The sequence below is a fragment of the Leucopleurus acutus genome (assembly GCF_964270905.1).
Source record: "Leucopleurus acutus genome assembly, chromosome: 18".
In the NCBI taxonomy this organism is placed as follows: Eukaryota; Metazoa; Chordata; class Mammalia; order Artiodactyla; family Delphinidae; genus Leucopleurus; species Leucopleurus acutus.
In genome coordinates, this window is record NC_139160.1 from 659,708 (window position 1) to 680,990 (window position 21,283).

General features: G+C 39.2%; 1 protein-coding gene across 7 annotated transcripts in view; it reads left to right on the forward strand.

Annotated features, from left to right (window-relative positions):
• Positions 1–21,283, forward strand: part of ZMYM2 (zinc finger MYM-type containing 2) — a 90,093-nt gene that overhangs the window by 24,605 nt on the left and 44,205 nt on the right. For 3 of the 7 annotated variants that reach the window (XM_082859530.1, XM_082859534.1, XM_082859531.1), the window contains exons 3-7: positions 124–980; positions 5,910–6,195; positions 7,533–7,698; positions 8,485–8,697; positions 20,434–20,505. In XM_082859530.1, the coding sequence (XP_082715656.1) occupies positions 134–980; positions 5,910–6,195; positions 7,533–7,698; positions 8,485–8,697; positions 20,434–20,505 (1,584 nt within the window). In that variant the 5' untranslated portion in view covers positions 124–133. The other 4 variants (XM_082859535.1, XM_082859533.1, XM_082859532.1 and 1 more) reach the window with 3 other exon arrangements.

The following is a 21,283-nucleotide window of genomic DNA, read 5'->3' on the forward strand; positions in this document are numbered from 1 at the left end:
ATGACTTTCATTTAGAGTAAGAAAGAAAGTAAAAGTACCTTTAAGAAATTTTTTGAATTAGAATAACATCAAAAGCCATACAGTGACATTTGTAAAAAAATTTTCTTCCCATCTCCTTAACAGGTTCTTTGGCATGGACACAGGTTCATCAGGAGGATTAGAATTGACTGATCAGACTCCTGTTTTGCTGGGGAGGACGGCCATGGCAGCTAGCCTCACGGACGTAGGAAATTCATTTAGTGGGCCACCTAACCCTTTAGTGAATAGATCTAGTAAATTTCAGAACTCATCAGTGGAAGATGATGATGATGTTGTGTTTATCGAACCTGTACAACCTCCTCCGCCTTCTGCACCAGTGGTAGCTGATCAAAGAACCATAACATTTACGTCATCGAAAAATGAAGAGCTACAAGGAAATGATTCCAAAATTCTTCCTTCCTCAAAAGAATTGGCTTCTCAGAAGGGAAGTGTAAGTGAGACAATTGTCATCGATGATGAAGAGGACATGGAAACAAATCAAGGGCAAGAGAAAAATTCCTCCAATTTTATTGAACGGAGACCACCTGAGTCTAAAAACAGAACCAATGATGTGGATTTCTCTACTTCCAGTTTTTCAAGAAGTAAGGTAAATGCAGGAATGGGTAATAGTGGTATCACCACAGAACCAGACTCTGAAATTCAGATTGCTAATGTTACGACCTTAGAAACAGGTGTCAGCTCTGTGAGTGATGGCCAATTAGAAAATACTGACGGGCGAGATATGAACCTAATGATCACACACGTAACATCACTGCAGAATACCAGCTTGGGAGATGTCTCTAACGGACTGCAGTCGAGTAACTTTGGTGTTAATATGCAAACATACACCCCGTCTTTAACTTCACAGACCAAGACTGCAGTAGGACCTTTTAATCCTGGTAGAATGAATGTGGCAGGAGACGTATTTCAGAACGGAGAGTCTGCAGCTCATCACAATCCTGGTAAGCCTGGAGGGGGCTTCTGCCCCGTGGAAGGGATTTTGCACTGGTGGATTCTTTTTTTTATTATAGTAATTGGTGCTACTTTGGTTAGTTTATTCATGTAAGATATATTAATTCTATTGACTTTTAAATTTGAAATTTTAACTAATAAGAGATGTAAAACCGTGTATATAGTATTTCTCTGTAGATAATTAGAAAATCAGATAAATTAATGTCTAAAGGAAGTAAAACAAAATACTCTTTATATTCAGCACCACTAAAGTCTAATAATTTGGCATCTTATTTGTCACATACTGACTCTATGCTAGTGTATTTTTTTTTAATTCATTTATTTTTGGCTGCATTGTGTCTTCGCTGCTGTGCACGGGCCCTCTCCAGTTGCAGTGAGTGGGGGGCACTCTTTGGTGTGGTGTGCGGGCCTCTCATTGTGGTGGCTTCTCTTATTGTGGAGCATGGGCTCTAGGCACAAGGGCTTCAGTAGTTGTGGCGTGCAGGAGCAGTAGTTGTGGCGCACGGGCTTAGCTGCTCTGCAGCATGTGGGATCCCCCTGGACCAGGGCTCGAACCCGCGTCCCCTGCGTTGGCAGGCGGACTCTCAACCACTGTGCCACCAGGGAAGCCCTATGCTAGTGTATTTTTAATAGTATTGTTTTTATGTGTAAAAAGAGAACAAAAAGATAAATAGCACATGTAAGGAGCAATATGTTGTATAATTGCATTTAGATTTGTTTTTACTTTCCCTGTGTTTAATTTTGACTGCCTATCTGATTATAATTTTTACTTATTAGCACTTTGTTATTTTTTCTTACATTTAAAGATTGGTAAATTTCTTGACTACTTGAAAACATTTTCTGCAGGCATCTTTGCTCTGTGGAAGCTGGGCGAAGAGCTGTGTGGCTTTTCCTGACTGTGTCTGTGTCTGCCCCCGGCCTCTGTATGGCCTGCCTGTCTCTCACGTACCTTGTCTCCGTCCTTCTCAGGCTTCATCGTTCTAGGCTCATTAGCAGCTTTACACCCTAGGATTGTGGAGAATAATAAGGAATGACTGAAACCTAGGCCATGTAGAATGTTTTGTGAAATGCTAGTTTTTCCTTTCATACTTATTATTCTTCTGGTTATGAGAGTAATGTGTAATTATTGAAGAATGTTTGGAAAATCCATAATTAAAAACTGATGAAGAAAGGTTACCACTGTTGTTAATGCTTTGAGTGGTTGTCTTTCAGTGTTTTTCCTTTGTATTTCTTAACTTGGTTGAAGTGCAGTTCTTCATAATTTTGCTTCCTGTTTCCCCCCATTTAATATTACTCTGTATTTTCTCATACCATTAAAATTATTTATACACAGAAGTTTTAATGACTGCACAATGGATTTGGTTATACCATTCCCATATTTGGTTTTTACATTGTTTCCCTTTTTTGCTCTTGTCAGTCTATGATGAACTTTTTTTTTTTTTTTTTCAAATTTCTGATTATTTCTTACAGTATATTCTAGAAGTGAAGTTACTGGGCCAAAGACTATCACTACTCCCATCCCTCCAAAGAGTTTTGGTTGTAAAAATTTTCTGCTTTGTAGTGATTTTGAAAGAAATATGTTTCTTATTACTCAGTTTTGAAAATTCCTAATGTCTTCCAAGATCCTTTCCCCCTGTATGTATTTATATATATCTGTTGGTAGGTCATTGTATGCATATATGTGTATGTGACGTCGTATGAACGTTTTTAAGTTGTGGAAATACATTGTCATACGGCCTTCTGGAAAGTTTTTACCAATTTATACTGCTATCAGCTGTGTATTAGAGAGTCTTTCCTTCTAGCTCACATAAAAGTTTAAGACATGATAATAGTCAAATTAGTTTCAAAATAGCTATTTTGTCTTTCTTATAAGTATATTAAAAACATAAGTGTATGAAAAAGAACATAACGTTCAGTCTTACTGTTGAGAATATGGTACATTTAATTCCAACCTGAGATTGCAATAGAGGTATAGCTTTGCAAACTTTCCCTTTCTCCTGCTCCTTTAAATACCTAACAATAATCTTGAACTTTTGACTATATCAAGAGTATATGTTTGATTTTGTTAATTCTCTATTTAGTTCACTTCCAGTTTTTACTATTTAAATAACTCTTAAGAATATTCTTATCCATGTATGTCGGGATACGTAGTACCTGAGGACTATTGCTGGGTCAAAGCACATTTATTATAAGAATTGTGTTCCTGTTCACACAAACTCTTAACACAGGGAATGTAAAGTATGCATCAGGAAACCAGACAGATACACCTCTTGCTCCTGAGTTTATGGATTAGCTCCTGTGTGTTTGTGCTGTCTTTGTTTGTCATAGAGAATTATACCATCTTGGCTGTTTATACTGGCTCTCAGACTAATGGTGACTTGGGCAAATTAACCTCTATCCCTTAGTGTCCATTGTATAAAATAGAGAATGATTAGGTCTCTTTCATTCCTAAAAATATTTTGATATTGGAGGAGGTGAAAATTTGAAAGGGGAATGTAAGAACTGAAGCATAGATAAAAGGAGCCATTGCATTATTTATACAGGGCCTAGCACGAAATTGAGAGTAATTGCCACTTTTCAAAATCAAGTTGATAGATAGATGCCTTTAGGGTTAACTAGGTTCCTTTTCAAAAAAAAAAATTATTTATTCTGGCTCTGCCGGGTGTTAGTTGCGGCACGTGGTATATTTAGTTGCGGCATGCGGACTCTTAGCTGTGGCATGCATGTGGGATCTAGTTCCCCGACCAGGGATCAAACCCAGGCTTCCTGCATTGGGATCAGGGAGTCTTACCCACTGGACCACCAGGGAAGTCCCTAACTAGGTTCCTTTAAGTATATATTCAAATGACAAGCCTGCAGGGTTGAAAGTTCTAAGGAGCCACTATTTATGTTGCAAAAGCTATTACTTCTAACATGTATTCAAATATAATTTTTTTAAAAAAATTATTTATTTATTTATTTTTGGCTGCATTGGGTCTTCGTTGCTGTGCAGGGGCTTTTCTCTAGTTGCAGCGAGCAGGGGCTACTCTTCATTGCAGTGAGTGGACTTCTCATTGCGGTGGCTTCTCGTTGCAGAGCACAGGCTCTAGGCACATGGGCTTCAGTAGTTATGGCATGCGGGCTCAGTAGTTGTGGCTTGCAGGCTCTAGAGTGCAGGCTCAGTAGTTGTGGTGCACGGGCTTAGTTGCTCCGCAGCATGTGGGATCTTCCTGGACCAGGGATCGAACCCATGTCCCCTGCATTGGCAGGTGGATTTTTAACCACTGCGCCACCAGGGACCTCCTCAAATATAATTTTTGATTGAAGGCCCTTCATAATATGGAATTGCCAGTTTGTTTCAGTGATTTGCTTTCTTCATGTTCCTTAGTATTTTTACCTCTTTATTAAAACAGGTCAGTTACCCTGATGATAGCAGGATAACAGGATTCCAGAAGGCACTCTGTTTACTCTGTGTATAGAACATATATTTATTTGGAGGGGTTGTGGAGTAAAGTAGAATTTGAATAGTAGTATATGTAGCCCCTTGAAACCATTAGGTTGATGGACTGGGTCAGAACCAGGAAATTGCCCTCTTCAAGGTTTTGGTAGTAAAGAAATTTCCTCATACTCTGGATATATTTATACATTGTTTCTCATATGAAAGGGCATCATTTTTGTATGGAAATACAAATTTCAGAAGAAACTAGAAAGGAAAAGTATTACAAGAGACCAAAGTAGTAGAAATTATAATAGAAGTGGTAGCATGAAAAGTTTCAAAATGAAAAAATATTATGGTGTATTGGTATTGTAGTGTGAGTCTGTGTAACAGTAGGTAGTATGGTGAGCTGGAGACATCCTGCTAAGTCCCAAAGAAACTTACTAAGAAGAGGAGGGGGAACTCAGCACCCTGGCAGTCGGTTCCCCAGGCCTTAATGCTGTGCCGTTGAAGCTGTGCTGCTGGCAGCGGTAGAGCAACGGGATGTCTCATCGGTCACTAGACGTTGGCTTAACATCACCACTTCTGTGTAACACTCTAATTTCTTTGATATTATGTGGTATACTTAGAAGCCATGAAATGAAACATGTATGTGGAAAAGCTGTTCTTAGAAAGGTTTTTTTTAAAATTTTTTTGGCTGCACCACGTGGCATGTGGGGATCTTAGTTTTCCGACCAGGAATCGAACCTGAACCTCTTGCATTGGAAGCGTGGAGTCTTAACCGCTGGACCACTAGGGACGTCCCTAGAAAGATGTTTTGAATATAGTCATTTGTAAACTTTATCCGAGCTATATTGTATTTTTTTTTTTTTTCTTTTTGCGGTACGCGGGCCCCTCACTGTTGTGGCCTCTCCCGTTGCGGAGCACAGGCTCCGGACGCGCAGGCCCAGCGGCCATGGCTCACGGGCCCAGCTGCTCTGCTGCATGTGGGGTCTTCCCGGACCGGGGGGGGCACGAACCCGCGTCCCCTGCATCGGCAGGCGGACTCTCAACCACTGTGCCACCAGGGAAGCCCAATCCGAACTATATTGTATTTGTCAACGGTTCTGGTTGGTAAAGATTTTATTATATATTTATGTTGATGTATGTGTTCCTCGCTTAAAGTAATATTTCGTAAATTCTTCCTGTTTAGTAACTGATGGCTAATGTTTTTTAGTGCTGCATATGTGCCAGTCATTGTGGTTTATAAACCATGTACTATCTCATTTAAAGTTACCATTTCCAGTTTAGAGAAGAGTTAGGCACAGGGTTAGTAACTTCCCAGTCTAGTAGGTAATGGAGCCTGAATGTCAGCCATCAATTCTGACTCCAAAGTTTGTGCCCTTGACCGCTCTGCTATACTGCGCCTTATCGATGTCTGAAACTTGGACAGAATGGGAAGTTAAAACTGTGTCTCTGATATAAATTTCAGTGTATGTGTTTTTGTTTTGGTTTGTTTTTTTAGATTCTTGGATCTCCCAGTCAGCATCATTTCCCCGAAATCAGAAACAGCCAGGGGTGGATTCTTTATCACCAGTGGCCTCTCTTCCTAAACAGATTTTCCAGCCTTCTGCCCAACAGCAACCCACTAAACCAGTTAAAGTCACTTGTGCAAACTGCAAAAAGCCTTTACAGAAGGGACAGACAGCTTATCAGCGAAAAGGATCAGCTCACCTCTTCTGTTCTACCACCTGCCTCTCTTCCTTCTCTCACAAGCCTGCTCCAAAGAAACTTTGTGTTATGTGTAAAAAGTAAGGTTTACCTTCCAGCATATTTCCTTATGGTTGAATATTGGTATAAAATGTGAGAAAAATTGTTTTAGAGGTGAATTACTATGTTTTAAAAATTTGTAAGCTTGTTTGAATATTAAAGCCAAACTCAAATTTGTAATGGCTTTGGAGTGTTCTCTATCAAGCTGAGGTGGCTTAGGATTAAAAGCCTTCCTATTTGGATAGGCTTTGGGGTTGATTTAGATACTAGGCCCTTATAATTAATTTTATCTGTAATCTCCATTGGACTTGAATTTGTAAAAATACATACATGCTTATTTACGTTATTAATTATAAGAATTTAGTTCTAGCCAGACAAAATTGTTAAGCAATTTATGTATGACTAGTTTTGTATTAAAATAGGTCAAAATTTGGACTACCTTCATGTTAAGATTATTAAAAATTGGCAAATCTTTGGATATTATATGCATTTATTTATGTTTGTCTTGAACGTTGTCATTTTAATACTCACCTCTTCAAGACTCAGGTACCTTTTTTTTTGACAGCCTTGGAGTGACAGGATCCTCTTCTGCCATTTTTTAGGTCTGGTCTCACTAGTTAAAAATGAGCTGAATATGGTATGTTGTGTGCAAGTATTAAACAGGTGGATTTTCTGTACCATCTCTTGAAGCAGCCCAAGTTTGTAAAGATATTTTTAGATATTAGAACTGGGAAAGGCTGAGTGCTCTGTATACGTTTAGTAAATTCAAATATTGGAACAATTGTTATACAGTTTTTTGGTTGCTTTACAGTAGTAGACTTGCATACAGCAATATAAGACCTGGAACTTCAGAATTAAAGGAAAACTTCAAAGGTCATCAATATTGTCATTTCCTAACATTTCTAATTGTAGTTGAAAGCTGTATAGAATGGTAGGTGGGGTTCTTTTGGGTTATGGGATGTATTTAAGTTCACTTATCCTCTCCATATTCCTGTGACCTAGGTACCTCATGCTTTCTACGTACCCACGAGAGGGAAATTGAATAGTATTGTAAATTTATACCTCAGTAAATTAGGCCTTGACGTTAAACTCCATGTAAATAACAAGTTTTTTTTGTTTGTTTGTTTGTTTTTTTAAGTGGTTCTAATATCTGAAAGCCTTAAGGAGCTTGAAGATAAATTGAGTAGTGGCTAGGGTTTAATAGTATTGCTTCTCAATCTTCTGTGTTCATATTTTATTGCCAAGAGTTTTTAAATAGTAAAAGTGAGTTAATGAATCTAAAAATGGGTTTCAGTCTATGGAAATTAAAAATGGCAGTTATTACTCTTTGATTTATTTTAAAGTAGAGTTTGACTTTGCTGCTCCTCGTATTTTTCAGAGATATAACTACAATGAAAGGAACCATTGTTGCCCAAGTGGATTCGAGCGAATCCTTCCAGGAATTCTGTAGTACATCTTGTCTGTCTCTTTATGAAGACAAACAGAATCCTACTAAAGGAGCGCTGAATAAGTCAAGATGTACAATTTGTGGTAAACTAACAGAGGTTTGTATTTTTGTGCTTTATCATTTAGTTCTAATTAATGGGAATATTTTTGACTTTTAACTGTTTTGACATAATCTTTCATCAGTATGTATTTCCTTAAAAGTTAGGGTATATAAAACCTATCTTATAAATATCCCATTATGTAATCCCATTCTCCCATGGGGAGAATGATTTACAAAAAAATTGAAATATAACATCAATTGACTTATTTCCTGAGGTTGGAGCACTCACAGAAAACCCATAGTGTTTAAATAGGCTGACTGCACATGAGAGCCAGCAAACGATCTTGCTTAAGAAGCGGAACGAGTGGAGGGGATGTTTTTGAGGACTTCGTTAAAAGTGTATTACGGTTTTTGCATTTGATGAAATAAAAAGAAATCTGTGCATACATGCTTCATTTGAATTATTTATAATGTTAGTCCTCTCCTCCCTGTTGTACAGCAGTGTACTTATATTTAAATAATTTCCTTTTAGATTTATCTAAAGATTTCCAATCTGTTTGGAAGTTTTATACTAACACTGCCCAAACTGGGTTGTTTCCTGTCACTTTTAGATACGTCTAGAGAAGTTTGTACGATGACCCTGGTGGTCCTCTCTGCCTTGCACCGTATATATGTGTGTATAAAAAAGTTTAAAGAAGAATGAAATGTACTTTGTCTTGCCTTTTCCGTAAACAAGCTTTACACAGAAAAACTGAGGCCTTTTCTTTCTATTGGAGCACCTTGTTAGTTAGCTACGTGTCATATATTAATTTGTTTTTTAAAATTTTGCTTGTTTTTCTTTTAGATTCGCCATGAAGTTAGCTTTAAAAATATGACTCATAAGCTGTGCAGTGACCACTGCTTTAATAGATACAGAATGGCCAATGGTCTAATAATGAATTGCTGTGAGCAGTGTGGGGAGTACTTGCCCAGCAAAGGCGCTGGGAACAATGTCTTGGTCATTGATGGTCAGCAGAAGAGATTTTGCTGCCAGAGTTGTGTCAGTGAATACAAGCAGGTAATTCATGATCTGATCAGAATCAACCGTTGTTTTGAATGTGCTTTTAAATTGCTATAATAGTTTCACTCTAACAGCATTAATTAACCAGATTTATCTTGAAGTCTCATTTAATTCCATTATTGTCTTAACATCGTAGCGATAACCAATCTCAAGTGAATACTGAAATACATGTAGGTTATTGGAAATAAGTTTGTGATTTTACATAGAAAGGTAAATACTTACCAAAGTGATTCCTTTTTTGGGTGGTGGAGAGGGGTCGTAAATATGGTTTTTCAAATTGTTGATGCTTAGCGTAGGAGTGATTATTTTATTTCCATTTGATTGTTAATTTAAAATTTAAGGTCTTTGACTTAGCTTAGTTTATTTTTTAATATATACCTGTGGTTTCAAAAGTCAGAGCGGTCTAGCTCCCATTTCTTTCTTCTCTTGGTTCCTACTTATCCTTTATACATATCAGTTTTTAATTCTTACTATTTTGTTTTCTTTCTGAAGAATTAAGGAAATAATGTATTCTTAGTTTCTCTTTTATCAGTACAAAAGGCAGCATACTGTATGTACTGTACTGTACCCTCCATTTGTATCTTGGAATCATTCCCTGTCAGTATATTCCTTATTCTTCCTTATTCCTTTTATGGCTGAGTTAAATTTTCAGGAATTCTGTGAGCCAGTTGTTAAAACACCCATTATTAAAAAGTTAAGTTATAGAAACTTACAGGTAAATTATCTTTGTATTAGTCTGCTAGGGCTGCTGTAACAAAATACTGAAGGGCTCAGACAACCAAGAATTTATTTTCTCACAGTTCTGGAGGCTTAAAATCTTAAGATCAAGGTGCCTTTCTGGGGTGGTTTCTGGTGAGGCCACTCCTCCAGGCTTGTAGCTAACCTCCTTCTTGCTGTGTCTTCACGTGGTCTTTCCTTTGTGCTCAGAAGGAGAGAGTGTCCTGGTCTGTCTTCTTGGACCTAACCTGTAGGGCTTCATTCAACCCTAACCGCCCCCCTTAAAGGCCCTATCCCAAATACAGTCTTGTTGCGGTTAGGGCTTCAAGATACTCATTTGAGGTGGGGGGAGACACAATATTGAAGACAAAGAAAATAAATACTTAAAATGTACCACTTCCTAATTATCTTATTACATTTCAGTATTACCTGTGCTCTTGAGGTTATTTACATTATTTGTGAGATGGAAATATTATACATAATGGTGTGCTTCTGTGTATCTCTTCCCAATTTCATGTTTAGTTTTATGTTGGTGGCCTGAAATTAGCCACGGTGGGGAGAGTCTCATGGTAGATGCTACAATAAATATGGTGCTTACTTTCACCTCCCGAGAGCTAGTGGTTAACCATATACAAGACAGTACGGGGCTGACTGTTGTTTATTTGATCACTTTGCTGTTGGTGGTGTTTGGGTTATTTCGTGTTTTGCTGCTGCAGATGACAGATGATGAGTAACCTGTGCAGGAGCAACCCCGAGGTCTTGCGGGTTCAGTTCCAGACCAGTGCAGTGGGGCGAGTGTCGTAGTAGAGCGAGTCATGGGAATTGTTTGGTTTCTCAGTGCACATAAGTTATGTTTACTATTAAGTGTGCAATAGCACTGTGTCTAAAAAAATGTACACACCTTAATTAAAAAAATATTAACCATCATCTGAGCCTCAGTGAATCATAGTAGTAGCATTCCAAGATCACTGATTATACCAAGAGATCACCGTAACAAATAGAGTAATAATGAAAAAGTTTGAAATGTCGCAACAATTACCAAAATGTGATACAGAGGCACGAGGTGAGCAGATGCTGTTGGGAAAATGGCGCTGATGAAGTTGCTCGACGCAGGGTTGCCACAGACCTCCAATCTGTAAAAAAGGCACTACGACAAGGTCTGCCTGTATATCCTTGACTCTGTGGAGATGTTGTTTCAGGGTAGATTCTTAGAAGCAGGATTGCTCAGCCAGAGGTACGTGCACATGTTAGTTTGTTAGATACTGTTAAATTGCCTCTGTTAGCGGTGGACCAGTTTGCATGCCTTTCAGCAGTGTATGTGGAAGGGCCCGTTTCTCCGTAGCCTCTCCAGCAGGGACTTTTAGCACTTTATTCTGTTTGATGAAAACAGTATGTTTAGTAAAATTTGTATTTCTCTTATTAAGAATGCTGATGAGCAGCTTTTCATATTTCAGAGCTCATTGTCTTTCCTTTTCTGTGAACTGTTTGTTTACCTCTTATACCCATTTTTCTGTTTGGGCTTTGGTTTGTCTTAGTCTTTCCCCCATTAAGTCAAACTTTTAATGAGCAAAATGCATCTGTAATTTGTTCATGAAACAATTATTAGCAACTATTATGTTGCAGGTACTGTGCTAATTGCTTGAAATAGTCTGATAGGAAGTACAGTAGATAGTTCCTGCTTTCGTGGGATTTACATTGTGCTGATATAGTTCAGATTTGTTAACATAAGGAAGGTTTTGCAGTGATTGAAAGGATCAGACTAATTATAATCTCCAGAACTCAATGTGGTGTTTGATGTTGGTGATGTCATTGCATTAGTTATCTTCTGATACCTAGGTTTGGTAAGAGCTAGCTGCCCTGGGTTAAAGTCGTGGCCCAGCACTCATCCTCTGTGTCCTGGGCATTTGCTTAAATCCACCCCCCCGCCCCACCCCTGCACCCTGCCTTTTTTCATCACGCGTCTTGCCTGATGGTATTTCCTGCAGTTTTTAAAAATATTTATTTATTTTTGGCTGTGTTTGGTCCTTGTTGCTGCTTGCGGGCTTTCTCTAGTTGTGGCGAGCCAGGGCTTCTCTTGTTGTGGAGCACAGGCTCTAGGCACGCGGGCTTCAGTAGTTGTGGCTCATAGGCTTAGTTGCTCCGCGGCATGTGGGATCTTCCCGGACCAGGGCTCAAACCCGTGTACCCTGCATTGGCAGGCAGATTCTTAACCACTGCGCCCCCAGGGAAAACCCCTACAATTATTTATTTATTTATTTATTTATTGCGGTACGCGGGCCTCTCACGGTTGTGGCCTCTCCCGCTGCCAAGCACAGGCTCCGGACGCACAGGCTCAGCGGCCATGGCTCACGGGCCCAGCCGCTCCGCGGCATGTGGGATCTTCCCGGACCGGGGCACGAACCCGCGTCCCCTGCATCGGCAGGCGGACTCTCAACCACTGCGCCACCAGGGAAGCCCCCCCCTACAATTTTTAATGAGTGGAAATAGTAAGTACCTTTTTCTTTTTCCAGTGGTAGTGCCTTTGGTGTTTCCTCATTAAATTAGATGCCAACTTCAGAGTTGGTAAATATATTTTATCACATTAAAGAAGAATCCATGGATTTCTTTCATTAAATGTTTTATCAGAAATGAGAATCGAGTTTTGAAGGTCTTTTCAGTGTCTATGGCAGTGATTGTATGATTCCCCCCCCCCCACACCTTTATTTATTTATTTTTTTGGCGGCGTCAGGTCTTAGTTGTGGCATGTAGGATCTTCGTTGAGGCATGCGGGATATTTCGTTGCAGCGTGCGGGCTTCTTTCTAGTTGTGCCGTGCAGGTTCCAGAGCGCGTGGGCTCTGTAGTTTGCAGCACATGGGCTCTCGTTTGCAGCACATGGGCTCTCTCGTTGAGGAATGCGAGCTCAGTAGTTGTGGCACGGGGGCTGAGTTGCCCCGCGGCATGTGGGATCTTAGTTCCCCCACCTGGGGTAGAATTCGTGTCCCCTGCATTGGAAGGTGCAGATTCTTTACCACTAGACCACCAGGGATGTCCCTCCCCATCCCTTTAAATCTATTAATATGTGAATTATTTTAATGGATTTCCTAATTCATCTAAACATTCTTGCATTATTAGAATAAACCATACCAGATCATTATTGTATTTTAAATTTTATTTCTAATTGTTAATATTTAGTACTTTTCCATTGGTATTCATAAGTGAGATTAGTCTTGAATTTCCTTTTTTTGGTGCAGTCTTTAAGATATCAGTGTTATATTTGCTTTATAAAAATGCTCAGAGGAAAGTTCATACCCTTATCTACTTAAATGAGTAAAAATGAACATAAATGAATTAACTATTAAACTCAAAGTTGTAAAAAGAAAATAAATTAAAGCAAAAGACAAGAAAAAAGATAAAAGTAGAAATTAATGAATTAGGATATAAAAATAGTACTAAAATAGTTCAAAATGCTGCTTCTATAGGAAATCAAGTCTTTGAAAAACTAGACAAACGATTGTCAATCAGGAACAGAGGTTTAAAAATGCACAGATTCACAAAGATAAGAAATGACAAGTTGGACTTACCCATCAAAACAGAGAACATTGAAGAAAATCAACAAGTGACTACTTTGTACAACCCTATATAGAAATATTGAAAACCTAGATCAAGTGAGTAATTTTCTATCAAAATATGATTTCCCTAAATTGACTCCAGAACAGATAGAATAAGGCAGAGAAATTTCCATAGAAGAAATAGAGATAGTTATCAAAGAACTACCCCACAAAATGAAATAGGCTCAGATGGTTTTACAGGGAAATTCCATCAGATTTGAACTAGGCAACCTTAGTGTTATTTAAACCATTCCAAAGCATTAAAAAGGGTGAAAACTACTCATGTTAAAAAAAAAATTGTGAAGTGTATATAATATAATATTCCTAACTTTAACCATTTTTAACTATACAATTGAGTGGAATTAATTACAGTCATAATTTGTGCAGTCATTACCTCTATTTCCAGAACTTTTTCGTGACCCAAACAGAAACTCTGTGACAATGAAGCCAATAACGCCTCATCTTCCCCTTCACCCCTGACCCTGGTAATCTCTCATCTACTTTCTGTTGATGAATTTGCTGATTCTAGGTATTTCATATAAGTGGAGTCATACAATATCTGTCCTTTTTGTCTGGTTTATTTGCTTAACATAATGTTTTGAGTTTCAGCCATGTTGTAGCATTGTTTTTTATGGCTGAATAATATTCATTGTATGCATATACATTTTGCTTATTCATTTATTTGATGATGGACATTTGGGTTGTTTCCATCTTTTGACTATTGTGAATCATACTGCAATGAACATTAGCATATAAGTATCAGTTTGAGGTCTGTTTTAAAGTTCTTGTGGGTGTATACCTAGGAGTGGAATTGTTGGGTCATAGGGTAATTCTATGTTTAGCTTTTTGAAGAATGGTTAAACTGTTTTCCACAACAACTGTATCAGTTTAAATTCCTACCAGCGATACATGAGGGTTCCATTTGCTGTCCACCTTTGCCAGCACTTGTTACTTTCCATTAATTTTTTTATCATAGACATCACAGTAGGAGTGGAGTGGTATATCTTTGTGGTTTTGACTTGCATTTCCCTAATGACTAATGATGTTGAGTATGTTTTCATGTGCTTTTTGGCCATTTGTATGACTTCCTATAGAAGTCATATATAGTTTTTTTAAATGTTTGTTTATTTATTTGGCTGTGTCAGGTCTTTAGTTGTGGCATGTGGGCTCTTGGTTGCGGCATGCGACATCTAGTTCCCTGACCAGGGATCAAACCCAGGCCCCCTGCATTGGGAGCACAGAGTCTTAACTGCTGGACCACCAGGGGAGTCCCTCATTTTACTTTCTTGATAATGTCATTTGCAGAAAACTTTTTAATTTTAATGAAGGCCAGTTTGCCTCCTTTTCTTTTGTTGATTGTGTTTTTGGCACCATATCTAAGAATTACCAAATCAAAGGTCAAGGTCGTTTATCCCTATGCTTTCTTCTAAGAGTTTATGGTTTTAACACATATTTAGGTCTTTGGTCCATTTTGAATTAATTTTGTTGATGATGTGAGGCAGGCATCCAACTTCGTTCTCTTGTGTGTGGAAATCCAGTTGTCCCAGCACCATCTGTTATTGGACTTGTGTGTTTTTTTTTGTTGTTGTTTTTAATTTTTTTACTTTTTCATTTATTTATTTAGTTTTTTGGCTGTGCCATGTGGCATGTGGGATCTTAGTTCCCCGACCAGGAATCGAACCCGCGCCCTTTGCAGTAGAGGCTTGGAGTCTTAACCACTGGGCCACCAGGGAAGTCCCTGTTAATTGGTCTTGTGATATTTGTCAAATATTAATTGGCCATAGATGAGTAGGTTTATTTCTGATAACCATCTTTGTAGGAAGTTTTGAAATCAGGAAATGAGTCCTCCAACTTTGTTCTTCTGTTTGGATACTCTAACCCCATTCTAGTTTTGTATGACTTTTCCATTTCTGCAGAAAAAGCTTTTATAATTTTGATAGTGATTGCATTGATTCTGTAGATCGCTTTGGGTAGTACTGACATTTCTGCAATGTCAAAGCTTCCTATGTATGAACATGGGATGTTTTCTCATTTACTTAGGTCTTTATTAGCTCTAGTAGCTTTATTGTTGACCCCTTGGGGTTTTCCTTTTTTTCCTTTTTTTATAAATGTTTTTATTTTTGGCTGCGTTGGGTTTTCGTTGCTGCGTGCGGGCTTTCTCTAGTTGTGGCGAGCGGGGGCTACTCTTCATTGTGGTGTGCAGGCTTCTCATTGCACTGGCTTCTCTTGTTGCAGAGCTCAGGCTCTAGGTGCGTAGGCTTCAGTAGTTATGGCACGTGGGCTCAGTAGTTGTGGCTCTCAGGCTCTAGACGCAGGCTCAGTAGTTGTGGCACACAGGCTGAGTTGCACCTTGGCATGTGGGATCTTCCCGGACCAGGGCTCTACCCCGTGTCCCACTGCATTGGCAGGCGGATTCTTAACCACTGTGCCACCAGGGAAGTCCCTGGGTTTTCTTTATATAGAGTCAGTTCATCTCCAGTAGTGATAGTTTTACTTCTTCCTTTCCAATTTAGATGCCTTTTATTTCTTTTTCTAACTTGTTCTGGCTAGAACTTTCACTATCATGTTGAATAGAAGTGGCAAAAGTAGGCATCCTTTTCTTGTTCCTGACCTTAGAGGGAAAGATTTGTGTCTTTTCTCCTTTGAGTATGCTGTTAGCTATGGGTTGTTCATATATGGCATTTGTTACGTTGAGATGGTTTTCTATTCCTAGTTTGTTGATTGTCTTTTATCATAAAAGGGTGTTGACGTTTGTTAAACTTTTTCTTCATCATTTGAGATTATCATGTGGTTTTTACCTTCATTCTATTCATGTGGTAATTACATTGATTATTTTACATTTGCATGACTGGGATAAACCCCACTCGGTTATGGTGTGTAATATTTTTAATATGCTGCTGAATTTGCCTTACTGATATTTTCCTTTAGATTTTTGTATGTATATTTGTAAGAGATATTTATCTGTAATGTCTGTCTGTCTTTGGATTCAGAGCAATGGTGGCCTAATGGAATAGGAGTGGGAGGTGTCCACCGTGTTCTGACCTGGGGAGAGTTTGAGAAGAATCTGTGTTAGCTCCTCTTTGAATGTTTGGCGGAATGTCTCAGTGAAGTCACTTGATCCTGGCTTTACTTTGCTGCAACGCTTTTGATGACTGATTCAGTCTCTTTACTTCTTACAGGTCTGTTGATATTTTCTGTTTCTTCCTGAGTCAGTTTTGGTGTTTTGCATTTTTTTTTTTTTTTTTTAAAGTGCAAACCACTCCAGGTATTTATTTATTCATTTAATTTCTTTTTTTACCTTTGGCTGCGTTGGGTCCCCGTTGCGGCGCGCGGGCTTCTCACTGCAGTGGCCTCTCCCATTGCGGAGCACGGGCTCCAGGTGCATGGGCTTCAGTAGCTGTGGCGCAGGGGCCCAGCCGCTCTGTGGCATGTGGGATCCTCCCAGACCAGGGCTTGAACCTGAGCCACCTGCATTTGGCAGGCGGACCCCCAACCACTGTGCCACCAGGGAAGCCCCTGGTTTGCATTTTTTAAGGGATTTCTGTTTCATCTAGGTTATCCAGTTGTTGGTGTATAATTATTCATAGCATTTTCTCACAGTCCTTTCTTAGGGAATATTTGTAGTATTGTCCCTACTTTCGTTTCTCTGTTTTGTTCTTTGCGTCTTTTTTCTTAGTATAACTAAAGTTTGTTGACTTTTTTGATCTCTTCATTGGCCAGCTTTTTGTTTCAGTGATTATATTTTCATACTCGTTATTTCTCTGCACTCTATTATTTCCTTTCTTCTGCTGGCTTGGGTTTAGCTTTCTCTCTTTTTCTGTTTCTTTAAGGTGTAAGTTATGTTATCGATCTTCTTTTCAAAAATAGGTATTTGCAATCATAATTTTTCCTCTGAGTACTGTTTGCACTGCATCCTGTCACTTTTGGTATATTTTGGTTTTGCCTTGACTCTCATCTGTTAAGTATTGAAAAATTTCCCTTGTGATTTCTTCTTTGACCCATTGGTTAAGAGTGTGTAGTTTTTATATCCCTGTATTTGTAAATTTTCTAGTTTTGTTTTTGTTATTCATTTTTTATTTCATTCTGTTATGATTGGAAAAGATACTCTGCGATTTCAATCTTTATACATTTATTGGGACTTTTCCTGGAGAATGTTTCATGTGCACTTGGGGAGAACATAGCGGCTTGTAGTGTTATTCAGATCCTGTACGTAAGTGCCAAAATCCCGTGTGGCTGGTCTGTCCATTATTGAAATGGGTGTATGTATTGAGTTCTACAGCTGTTACAGTAGAATTGCCTGTTTTTCCCTTCACTTCTGTCAATGTTTACTTAATATATTTTGGGTCTCTGATATTTGGTGAAAAAGTTTATAGTTGTTATATCTTCTTGATGAATTTACCCTTTTTCCAGTATGGTTTTGTTTTGTTTCTTGTATTAGTTTTTTGACTTAAAGTTTATTTTGTTTGATGTTAAAATTTTTTTAGAGATTTGTGGTGTATTGTGGGGATTCTTGTGGTTTATCCATTCTAGGGTTCTTTCAGCTTCTTCTCCCTGAAATTAGTCTTTTGCCTAATTTGCAGTGTTTTCAGACTTTTGAGCACTCGTTCAGCCCTGCCCTCTTTTCCTCTCCCTCCGGGACTCTAATAATTAGTTATTATATTACTGTAGTTACAGTCCTGCAGGTCCCTGAGGCTCTATTCTTCTTTATTTTTACCTCCAAGGCTGTGTTATTTCTGATATTCAGACTGGATAGTTTCTCTTTTCCCCTTCCGTGGTCTTGTCCTCTGTCTTTTCCATTCTGCTCTTGGTCCCATCCATTGGGATTTTTGGTGGTGGTTATTTATTTTACTAATACTTAATTTTGTTTAGAACAGTTTCAGTATTACAGAAACATTGATCAGATAATACAGAGTTCTCATGGGATAGCCCCTCCCCGCACCGTTTCCCTCTGTATTGACACCTTAAATTGGTATGATAATTTGTTACAATTAGTGAGCTCATATTGAAATATTATTAGTATGTAAAGTCCATAGTTTACGAAAAAATTAAGAATAATGTTCATTTCCTGTTCCAGGATCCCATCCAGGATGCCACGTCACATTCAGCAGTTGTGTCACCTTAGGCTCCTCTTGGCTGTGACATTTTCTCAGACTTTGACGAGCTTGACAGTTTTTAGGAGTCAAGTGTATTGCAAGAGGCCCCTCTGCTTTCATCTGTAGGCAGACCGGGCTCTGGGTTTAGGAGGGAGATGACAGAGGTGTTGGCCTTTTGCAGTTTTCATCACATAACAAGGGTACATGTCTCAACATGACTTATGACTGTTGGTGTTGATGTAGATCACCTCGCTCAAGTGGTGTCAGGATTCTCCACCGGAAAGCCCCCGCCGCCCCCCGCCGCCCCCCCCGCCCCCCCCCCCCCCCCCCCCCCCCCCCGTTCCTTGTTTAATGTTTGGAAGAAAGTCACTCTCCTTTAAGGTGGAGTATATAGTTACTTGGAATTTTTCTGCATAGGACTTTTGCCCCTGTTTTCAGTCATGCAGTTTCCATTCGGACCTTCTATTTCTTTGATGAGAATTTCTATTTTTTAATTGTTGTGTTTTTTTCCCCTTGTTGAAGCATTTTTATCATGGCTGCTTTAAAACCTTTGGCTCATAATCCTAGGTATCTGTGCTTTCAGTGTGAGCATCTTTTGACTGTCTCCTTCTGTGGCTCTGGCTCCCTCCCCTCTGGGCTCCAGGAGGGCCTGCTACTGCGCTCCCTGCAGCCCCACTGGCACCAGGATGATTCTCCTCCAGAGGATACAGAAAGTATTCTTCATAATATCAGTAAATAAAGCTTATTTCAAAGTAGTGTTTCATCTTTTTTTTAGTGGTCATAGTTTTTATATTTCTCATACTATATGTTCATAATTTTAAGTAAATAAGAGGGAATCTGTGTGTATGTTGTTACTGATAAAGGGACATAATCAGACATGTTTGGAGAGCACTGCAGTGATGCTCTAGTGAATGTCTTCTTTTTCTAAAGCCTGGGAACTAAAACTGTACAGTGATTTTTTTTGGTCCCTGCTCTCGCATTCTTCCACCCCCAACCTTTTGTCTCTAACATCTAAGTTGTCCACTCTTACTGTTTATCCCTGTCCCTGTAGCCCAGTTAGTGTCTGGAGTATACAGATACAGGTGATTAATCATCTAGATCCCGGCAGTGGGGACTGTCTAGTGCTTAACACTTGTCTTTCAGTATTTTCCATTTTCTGAAAAAAAAATTTTATTTAAAAATTTTAAAAATTTTTATTGAAATATAGTTGATTTACAGTGTTGTGTTAGTTTCACGTGTACAGCAAAGTAACTTGGTTATACGTACACATAAATCTATATATTCTTATATTCTCTTCCACTGTAGATTATTACAAGCTGTTGAGTGTAGTTCCCTGTGCTGTACAGTGGGTCTTTGTTGGTTATCTACTTTACATATAGTGGTGTGTGCATATTTTATTTTTTTTATTTTTTATTTTTTTGCGGTACACGGGCCTCTCGCTGTTGTGGCCTCTCCTGCTGCGGAGCACAGGCTCCGGACGCGCAGGCTCAGCGGCCATGGCTCACGGGCCCAGCCGCTCCGCGGCATGTGGGATCCTCCCGGACCGGGGCACGAACCTGTGTCCCCTGCATCGGCAGGTGGACTCTCAACCACTGCGCCTCCAGGGAAGCTCCTATTTTTGTTTTTATTTCCATTACTCTAGGAGACTATTTTCCATTTTCTTGCATAGTATTTTGACTTTTAAGGAAAACAGGATGCTTTCTGCAAAGAGTAAGGATATAAATTTCTATGTGCTGGAAGCTGTTATATGTGCTTTAAAAAGAGTTTCCAAAACAACCCATTTGCAGATGATGAAAACTGTAACTGTGTAATTTCCAAATCAGTTTTCTTTTGTTTTTGTTTGTTTGTTTGCTTTGGCTGCACTGCAAGGCTTGTGGGATCTTAGTTCCCTGATCAGGGATTGAATCCAGGGACACGTCAGTGAAAGCTTCGAGTGCTAACCACTGGACTGCCAGGGAACTGCCGAGATACTGTTTTATGTATTATTAATAGATTTTACTGAATACATTTAGAATACCTTGTCATCTAAGAGAAATATGTGATTTTTTTTTGCAAGGTCTACTTAGAGGTGAGTCAAATCTAAGGGTCTGTTTTTAATTCTTTATTTATCTAGTTACTATTATTTTTCTATAGGATAATTATAAAGTTATATATAATATTCTGTAAGCTGGTCAGTGGCACTGTAGGACAAATAGGCATTTTTAAAAGTTGGAACGAGGTTGTAAGTCACAAAACAGGTAATTAAGACTCAACTTTTACAGATTGCTTGTTGACCTTTCGATCTAGCGGCCTTTCTTTATATCTTTTTATAAAGCCTTTTAAAATCTTTTTTTAGGTAGGTAGCCATCCAAGCTTTCTGAAGGAGGTTCGTGATCACATGCAGGACTCTTTCTTAATGCAGCCTGAGGTAAGCAGGAGTGTGGCTGGGGTTAAGGCCTCGACATGACATGCTCTGCTACTGCCTTTATTGTGTGTCTGAAAAATCGTGTACATTTTGAAGTGTATTAACATTTATGAACTTTAAATATGTCAGATGATGATTATTTTCTTACTTTATCTCAAGACCGACGAACTTTCTCATTTCACTAAATTTTACATGTGTTTTCTTGTGTGCACTCATTTGCTTTTAGGTATTTATGTTATTAAAAATTATTTTAAGGGACTTCCCAGGTGGCGCAGTGGTTGGGAGTCTGCCTGCCGATGCAAGGGACACGGGTTCGCGCCCCGGTCTGGGAGGATCCCAGATGCCGCAGAGTGGCTGGGCCCGTGAGTCATGGCTGCTGAGCCTACCGCAAAAAAAAAAAAAAAAAAAATTATTTTAAGATACAGATTTTTTTTTTTTTTTTTGCGGTGCGCAGGCCTCTCACCGTTGTGGCCTCTCCCGTTGCAGAGCACAGGCTCCGGACGCGCAGGCTCAACGGCTATAGCTCACGGGCCCAGCTGCTCCGCAGCATGTGGGATCTTCCCGGACCGGGGCGCGAACCCGTGTACCCTGCATTGGCAGGCGGACTCCCAACAACTGTGCCACCAGGGAAGCCCTAAGATATAGATTTTTAATGCACAGTCCTTGACCTCAGTGGGCATTTAAAAAAAAAATAAATTTATTTGTTTATTTATTTACTTCTAGCTGTGTTGGGTCTTTGTTGCTATGCACGGGCTTTCTCTAGTTTTGGCGAAGGGGGGCT